This window comes from Equus quagga, unplaced genomic scaffold (genome assembly GCF_021613505.1).
Source record: "Equus quagga isolate Etosha38 unplaced genomic scaffold, UCLA_HA_Equagga_1.0 197996_RagTag, whole genome shotgun sequence".
Lineage (NCBI taxonomy): Eukaryota > Metazoa > Chordata > Mammalia > Perissodactyla > Equidae > Equus > Equus quagga.
Genome location: NW_025798170.1, coordinates 1 through 9,329, shown reverse-complemented (window position 1 = coordinate 9,329; position 9,329 = coordinate 1). Strand labels below are relative to the sequence as shown.

Below are 9,329 nucleotides of genomic sequence, written 5' to 3'. Positions count from 1 at the left end.
AAAAAAACAAAAAGACAATAGCATCAAGTACAATAAAATACATAGGTATAAATTTAACGAAGGAGGGGAAAGAGTTGTACACTGAAAACTAAAAGATATTGACTCAATAGATTGAAGAAGACACAAACTAAAGATCAGATATTCCATGTATATGGGTTAGAAGAATTAATATCATTAAAACGTCCACGCTACCCAAATCAGTCGACAGATTTAATGCAATTAATATAAAAATTCCCCTGCCATTTTCACATCAAAAGATAAAGAAATCCTAAAATGCATTTAAAATCACATACCACCTCTAATACCCAAAGAAATCTTGAGAAAGAACAAATCTGGAGGCATACAGTTCCAGGTATCAAACTATATTTCAAAGCTATAGTTATCAACAGTATGGTGCTGGCATTTAAACAAATACACCACCAGAACAGAACGAAGAGTCCAGATATTAATTCATGCATATACTGTCAACTAATCTTTGACAATGGTGCCAAGAACATACAATGGGAAATAGATAGTCTTGCCATTAAATGGGGCAAGGAAAACTGGATATCCATATAAAAAAGAGGAGAAAGTGAACCTTCATCTTACACCATTTGCAAAAATATTTCAAACTTTATTAAAGGTTTAAATATAAAACCCCAAACCATAAACCTCCTAAAAGAAGAGAGAGGAAACTTCCTTGACATTGATTTTGGTGGTAATTTGTGGATACGAGACAAAAAGCACAGGCACCAAAAAAAATAAAATAAAATAAACAAGTCATATCATATCAAACTAAAAACTTTCTTCACAGCAAAGGAAACAACCAGTAAAATGAGAAGGCAGCCAATAAAATGAGACAATTTTCGCAAACTTTATATATATATAAGAGGTTAATATCAAAAAAAATTAGAAACGTATACAACTTAACAAAAGAATAGATAATCCAATTAAAAATAGACCAATTACCTGATAATTGTACAGTCCCCTACAGACTTTTGCAACAAGTAGTGAGACAATTTAGATAAGATTCCAAGCTCAGCTCATTGTGCATGAAAAGATCAAACTTGTCTCTTAGAATTACCAAATGTTTTGTAAAGGAAGGACTAGACAAAATCTTTTAACTTGTGTCAAAAGAATGAAATTCCTAACAATGTATACCTGAATATATGCAATGTTATAAATGATTATGACCTCAATAAAATAATTTATTAAAAAACAGGAAATTTCTAATTAATTTTTCAAAAGAGTTATGAAGCCAAGGCTTATTGTACCCATGGTTTTAAAGCAAAGAAACACAGCTCTATCCCTTGTTAAAGAAGGAATAGCAATTTTCTGGAGATATCAGGAGCTGCGTTCCCATCACAAGTCAATGCTTTTGAAACCTGCAGGACCTGGTCAAGATAGATTCCTCAGTTTTAGATTTGGAGAAAACTACAACTCTGAAACGTGAAAAAGTTTCATTAGACCTCTGGAATCCAGACGAGTCAATAGAGAAGGACTAATAAAAGTTGGATACATGTGACTTCTAAGCTGGTCTCTTGGGAACAATGAATCAGCAGGAAAAATTTACTTTCTGTCCAGACAATTTCCTGTGGGGAAATGACATGCTCAGGCATGGGAGTAACAATGGGAAATGTGTCTAATGAGTGGAAATAGGGAGCAGATACAGCAAATACATGGAGCTGTAAATATCTCAAATGCTGCAGTCCCTCAGTATGTTCAACCTTGAGCTGGAGAAGACATGGATTTCGCATCTAGATTCTTAAGTCTGGCTCAGGGACTAATGCTTCACTCCTTCCTGCTCTGTTGTCTGGAGACAGATCTTCAGTCTCCATCATCAACCATCAAGGGAGAAATTTGGACTTTCACATTGAGACCTTTCTCCCAGACATCCCATCCAGGTGAGTACAAAAGCACAATAGATGCTAAAGGAGAAAGTCAGAAAGGATGATAGTGAAGAAAATTTACCTGAGGTCAACTGGAAGCTTAACCAGCCTAAGCCAGAGCTCAGAGGTCTCCATGGTTGTTTGCTTGATTGAATAAGTAATATAATATGTTATTAAAAAAGTGTCTGTTGGATTGAGAGATACAAGGATTAATGTTGACGATTAAGCAATGAGAATGAAAGTCTAGCTGGGTGAGACTCAAGAAGGAATGGGTGACAGTAAACTTGAAAACTTCAGAGGACGTTTGCAGTTAAGGGGAGGAGAAAAATAGAGTATTAAGTGAGAAGGTGTTTGCAGTGAAGTGAGGACATTTTATTTATTTATTTGTAATTTTCGTAGTGGGGTATATTGACCGTGTTCTGTGTTCATTAGATAGAACAAGACCAGTGGAAGCAACTATTACCTTGCAACTGCAGTTCTTGACACACATAGTTTATGGAATCTTCTCTCATGTTGGATATTCACTTGAAATAAATTTTATTTGATATACAATCAGGAATATGCAAAAGGGCATTACTTTGCAATTATTTCACTACCTGGGAGGCTGAATGTATTTTTGGGTTTATTAGCCATTTACTTTCTCTGCCACAAGTTGCCTGTGCAAATTCATTGCTTTGCATACAGAGGTGGGACTGTTTTATTCTTGTTTTTGATTGCATTCTTACAAACAAATAATTACAATTTTTTAAAACCAAGTTTGCTCTTTGCCATTTAATTCTTGTATGTACGGATAGATGTATTTGTTGGGTTATGTGAGAGTTTATAAATTTTCATACGGTCAAATCTATGAGTTGGTCATATTTTGTTCCCTTATCCATCGCTTTTTAAACATAGAACATTCTTGTGCATCCTTAGTAGTAATACATTGTCTTTTATATGCAATGCCGTCTTATTTCACATCTGTTTTTCTCTCTACAACTATCTGTTACATTTTGTCATTAGATCTGTTTTTAAAAATAACAATTACCTGGGGACAGCCCCGTGGCAGAATGGTTCAGTTCAAGTGCTCTGCTTCAGTGGCCCAGGGTTTCAGTAGGACCCTAGCATCGCAGGGGCCTAACATCGCTCATCAAGCCATGCTGAGGCAGCATCCCCACATAGCAGAACTAGAGGGGCCTACAACTACAATATACAGCTATGTGCTGGGGGCTTTGTGGAGAAGAATAAAGAAGATGTGCCAATCTTCAAAAAAAAGAAAATAGCAATCATCTTCTGCCATCTTGTGAAACACATTCTGTTTTCAACTAAAGTTTTCATCAATGTTTTTTATAAGGATGTCTGAGTCCATTTATGTTTATATAGGATGAAATTATAATTGTAGATACTATTTTTACACTACTTTTTAAAAACTATCTTTTCCATTTTTTTGGTTTTTGTCTATTTCATTTAGATTTAGAGACCTATGTTAATGTGATGAAATTACTGTAATTTTGTTTTCTTTCAGAAGTTCACCTTTTTTATTCAATTTCATTTGACAAATTCACTGTTAACCTAATTTTCATTTCTCTGTTATTATTTTTATTTTATAAATGTTTATTTTACTAAAAATTTGTTTCCATATAAATGTACGCCTTTAAGAAACTACAAAAGTAAACAAAGCAGGGAGATGCCTGCTCATCTGCATCTTTCATTTGAATAAGAGAGCAGAGCTCAATGAAGTAAACTAGTGTATGACATCATGTCCTCAGGGATAAATCAAATGAATAAAGGAGAAGGTTTTTGTGGTATGTGTAGGATTTCATAGAGCATATTGTGTGGATATGCTTGCATGTTGGATAAGATTAGAGTGTGTCCAGGACGTTTGTCACAACCAAAAGCTCAACAGTAACAAAGAAAAGATGCTACAAAGAAACGTGAGAATAGGACCAGCCTCCCCCACTGTTGGACCATTTGAAAACAAGTGTGGTCAGATACATAGAAATAAATATGAAATAAAAATCAGATCAAGGGCCTGATGTGGATACTGTAATGAAGCAAGTAGAGGAATAAAAGCACAGTTAGTGTGCGGTCCCTTGAATGGAAGGAAACGTCAATAAAGACACTGGCTGCCTGTTCTCTCTGGCTCTGGCTCTTCTTTTGGGCTTTTTGTTCAGAGTGCTTTTTCTTCATTAGCAGGAACTTGCCTTGTATGAAAACTATTCTTGTATTTACTGCAGTGGATAAGAAACCTTTTTGGCAAAATCCCAGAGTAAACATGGCTTTTACATGTGATCCATCATGCATGGAACATGTAAGGCACAGGCATAATTTACTATGTATGATGCACTCTGCTATTTTCTATTGAGCCTTATCTATCCTATTTTATTTTATTCTTACAAACCATAGTCTCACCCGATAAATGGTTCCTATCTCAGAATATGGAAAACATTTCTCTCTTATGTCCTCCATTCCTATGCTAGGATTTGTCTACTTCTGTTCTTTCTAACATCATCAGCAATTGCAGTAGGAACACATCTTCTCATTTCTTCATGCAGTATATATTTATTCAGTTACTATTCTCAACTAAACTATATCTGGGGTTAAAGGGTGAGGGGAAGGTATAATATTACTACATGCCTCAAGGTGTGCACAGTCTAGCAGCAAAAAAGATGTGGAATTAAATTGAAATTACACAATGGTAGCCTCTCCATTATAAATATAAATAAATTATCGTAAGAAGCAGTGTCCTTTTTATGTGAGAATGTTAAAACAAAAAAGATTCCTGAAGGAGATGACTCCAGGAATTCTGAAATAAGAGATGGAGTTATGAAAATAGAGAGCGGGTGAAAAATTTCAAATAGAGCAATGGGTGAGACTCCACACAGAGAGAAGCAGAGGCATAACGGCTCTGAGCCTTGAGGCTGTGGCATTGGTGAAACTGTGACTCATGTTCAACTTTTATGAGATTAATGTGGGTGAGGGCAGTGTGAGGGTGAAGTTGGTGGGTTTGTTAGAGGAGTTAAGCCTAGTGTTTGAATCTATGGATTTACTGTTCAGGAAGAAGTCACTGAAAGGAGGTTTAAGCTGGGGAGTTGGCTTATCAGCTTTGTATATAGAAAAATTTCTCTGAGTAAAACTAAATATTGGCTAGAGTGAAAGTAAATACTTGTGATAGATGGAAAAAAATGACAGGGAATTTAAATAAAGCAGTGGAATTGGGGACCAAGAGGTGAAGAAACAGTGGAAACATTGGAGAGGTAGAAGAAAAAGTCATCCAATTATCATCACCAGTGATAACCACTCATTACCAACAGGAAAGAGCTGTGGTAAATTTTTTACATATATTGGATAAACCTGTCAACTACTTTAGGAGGATGGCTACCACTATCTCCACTATTTGGATGAGGAATTTAACATTTAGGATGATTCCATTGGTTCTCTAAATTCAAACAACTACTATGTGTACATCCAATATTCAAAATCTGAGTTTCTGATTCCAGAAGCTTTGCATTTTATATCACTTAGAAAAGTCTGTTACCAAATTGTCTTTAAAAACCCCCACTTTTGTTGTACTTTCTATTTCCTTTGTGAATTGTATATTTACTTCCTCTGCTCATTTTTCTAGTGGGATGTTCAACTGATCAGATGTCTTGATAATGTAAGGATATCACTCCTTTCACTTTTAGATACATTGCTTTTTGCTGCTTTGTTAGTTATTCTGGGCATCAAGAGGTGATAACTGGGGTTGGAATGCTGCTGGAGCCAAGGAAACATTCTCCTCATCATGATCTCAGGGACCACCTGAGCTGATTAGATCAATTTTTTCCCCCAAAAATGTCCTTTTCTTTCCTCTCTCTGTTTTTTGAACTGACTTTTTATGTTTCTTTAAATTCAGGACACAAAATTGCCATATTATAACAAAGCCACTTGTTTACATGACCATGAGATGCTTACCAACTAGAATTTGGGTACTATTTCTAGATTTTTCAGGGAAAAGATAATCTGGTGTTGACAGCATGCATTGTATCATCATTTTCCTTATTATTGCGGCCAGGGTGAGAGGAGCCTGGTGGTAACATGACCACAGGAAGACACAGTGTGTGCATGTGTGTGTTGTGGGGAATGAATAGTTCTCAGAGCAGGGATACCTGAGCTCATATATTTCCACACAACCTTTAAAATACTGGTGCCAGAATATTAAACAACAAATAAAAATAAGGATCCATTTCTACACAGAGGATTCCCTGCAAACAAAATAATAAACTGAGATTTAACGACATGTGATTGAGGGCCTCCACCTCTTTCCTCAACATCCTCTGACACCATCTCTCATCTAACTCCTTGTTGATCATTTTCCTTGTGACACTGGATTCCATATGAGCATTGATTGTTCTGAAACAAACATCTTTCAGGGAGTTTACTCTTGCTGTTCCCTCTAATGGACACAGATCTCCCAGATAAACATTTTCCTCCTGCTTTCTCTTCCTTGTGGTCTCCCTTCAGATATTTGCTGCTCTACCTGAACATCTAGTAAAAAATAACACCCCCTTTCACTCTCTCCTCTATAGCTGATTTTTTTCTTCATAGCACATGTTACCATCTGATAATTTATATATATATATATATATTTGTTTTGTTTTGTTTTGTTTTGTTTTTTTGAGGAAGAATTAGCTCTTAGCTAACATTTGCCACCAACCCTCCTCTCTTTTGTTGAGCAAGACTGGCCCTGAGCTAACATCCATGCCCATCTTCCTCCACTTTATAAATGGGGCGCCACCACAGCATGGCTTGACAGGCAGTGTGTTGGTCCGCACCTGGGATCCAAACTGGCAAACCCCCGGCCGCTGAAGCAGAACATGTCAACTTAACCATTGTGCCACTGGGCTGGCCCCAATTTATATAATTTTTTGTTTGCATATATGCTTTCTCCATTGTCAAACTGTTGAAATTATTGTTTCTCAGCACCCTGTGCTCTTTTCCTAGAAGTTGCTCAGCCTCCAATATGTGACAGAATTTCTCATTAAAAGTATAGAATACATGACATCCTGGAAAAAACCCAGAGTGCAACAGGAATTTCTATTCAGAGACAGCACTGGGGGTCTCCCACAGGAGGCAAGTTCCATACAGAAATTATAGGTATTGACGTTTTGAATGCAATATGTAAACTGTAGAATTTCAACTGTTTGCAATGCCAATTTTTGAGAAAATTAGTCATGTTTTGTTTTCTTTTCTGGTAGTCACCTCCACCGCATGGAATCAAGGAATGATACACCAATTTCAGAATTTCTTCTTCTGGGATTGTCAAAGGAACCAGAACTGCAGCCCCTCATATTTGGGTTTTTCCTTTCCATGTACCTGATCACTGTGTTTGGGAACCTGCTCACCATCCTGGCTGTCAGCCTAGACACCCACCTCCACACACCCATGTACTTCTTCCTCTCCAACCTGTCATTTGTAGACATCTGTTTTACTTCTACAACCATCCCAAAGATGCTGCATAATATCCACATACAGAGCAAAGTCATAACCTATGAGGGCTGCATCACCCAGATAAACTTTTTCCTACTCTTTGCTGGATTGGACAACTTTCTCCTTGCTGTGATGGCTTATGACCACTTTGTGGCCATCTGCCACCCTCTGCACTACATAGTTGTCATGAAACACTGGTAATCTGGAATGCTTGTTCTGGTATCTTGGATGATGAGTACCTTGAATTCCTTGTTACAAAGCTTCATGGTGTTGTGGTTGTCCTTCTGTACAGAGTTGGAAGTCACCCACTTTTTCTGTGAAATCAATCAGGTGGTCCAATTTCCCTGTTCTGACACCTTTCTTAATGACATGGTGATGCATTTTGCATCTGGGCTGTTGGGTGGCATTTCCCTTACTGGGATTCTTTACTCATACTCTAAGATAGTTTCCTCCATACAAGGAATCTCATCAGCTCAGGGAAAGTATAAAGCATTTTCCACCTGTGCACCTCATATCTCAGTTGTTTCTTTACTTTATTGTATGATCCTAGGAGTGTACCTCAGCTCTGCTGCTACCCACAGCTCATATTCAAGCACAGTAGCCTCAGTGATGTACACTGTTGTCACACCCATGTTGAACCCCTTTGTCTATAGCCTGAGAAACAAAGACATCAAGAGGGCTCTGAAAAGAATCATCGGCTTGTCATTTATATAAGGAATGATTGTCCTGGGGCTGAAGAAATTCCCATGATTGCAGGACTCAAATCATCAGAGGTAGAAATTGCTATTCTTTGATCAGATTGTAGAAGTAGAGCTTACTCCTTCTATTTATTTCCTGGAATTTCCATTTATTTGAATTCAACTTCAATTTAAATAACTCACTTTATTAGGCTTCTACTCTGATATATAGACAGTTTTTCCCCTTGTCTATTCCCATGCATTCTAAAAGTTTTTCCAATCTTGAATCAGAAATATTTGATTTTTTTGTATCTTACATGGACAATTTAGATTTATTAAAATTAATTTCTTCTCAAATGACATATATCATGTAAAGTAATTTTTGCTAGTTTTCCTGAAGGAATAATCATGAGTTGTATTACTCTTAAGAAAAAAAATATATATACTTGGTACCTAAATCCATTTATATAATTTTGTTTTAAGGGAAAATATAAAACCACTGGTTTTCACTTTGTCATTCTTTTTTACATCATTACCTTAACTACCCTTCGTGATAATGTTGACTTTAACAATGTTCCATTTGATCTCAGCCTATTGATACTGATGCTATTGGCTAGCAATGCCTAAGGCTGTCACCTGGGCTCATATTACTTATGGAAAACCCCCACAGATATTGCCAAAACAGAGCCTATGCTATGGCTGGACCAGCCCTTGTAGTTCTTATTATAATTGCAAGATGCATCTCATGAATAAAAAACGGAGAACTTTAAAAAAATAAGATTAATTACTCACAGATCCTGGAGAGTACATGACATTCCCAAGGACCATGCAGGAATGTCTAAGGGCAAGATAGAAGGAGAGAGAGAGTGCATGTGAACTGGGGGCTCTGCCTCTGCTGGAGTACACAGGCAGGGTGGCTAGGGTTTTGCATGTTCACTCTTTACTAGGGGTTTTAAAACATAATAGTGGAGTCTCTTTAATAAATTGTATTAGGAAAACTAGACAGCCACATGCAAAAGAATGAAAGTAGACCACTATCTTATACCTTACACAAAAATTAACTAAAAATGGATTAAAGACTTGAATGTAAAACATGAAACCATAAAATTCCTAGAATAAAACAAAAGAAGTTACCTCCTTGACATCAGTCTTAGTGATATCTTTGTGGATCTGACTCCAAAGCAAGGGAAATAAAAGCACATATAAACCAATGGAACTACATCAAATTAAAAATATTCTGAAGAGCAAAAGAAGCCATCATCAAAATGAAAAGTCAACCTACTGAATGGGAGATATTTTCCAATCATATATCCAAAAAGAGGTAATATCCAAAATA

The 9,329-nt window shown here is 36.6% G+C and overlaps 1 protein-coding gene across 1 annotated transcript; it reads left to right on the top strand.

Moving 5' to 3' along the window:
* Positions 1-7,097: 7,097 nt before the first annotated feature.
* LOC124233343 (olfactory receptor 7A17-like) lies at positions 7,098-8,030 on the top strand. The gene is given in 1 exon segment (XM_046650488.1): positions 7,098-8,030. A coding segment is annotated over 1 exon segment (933 nt).
* Positions 8,031-9,329: the final 1,299 nt, after the last annotated feature.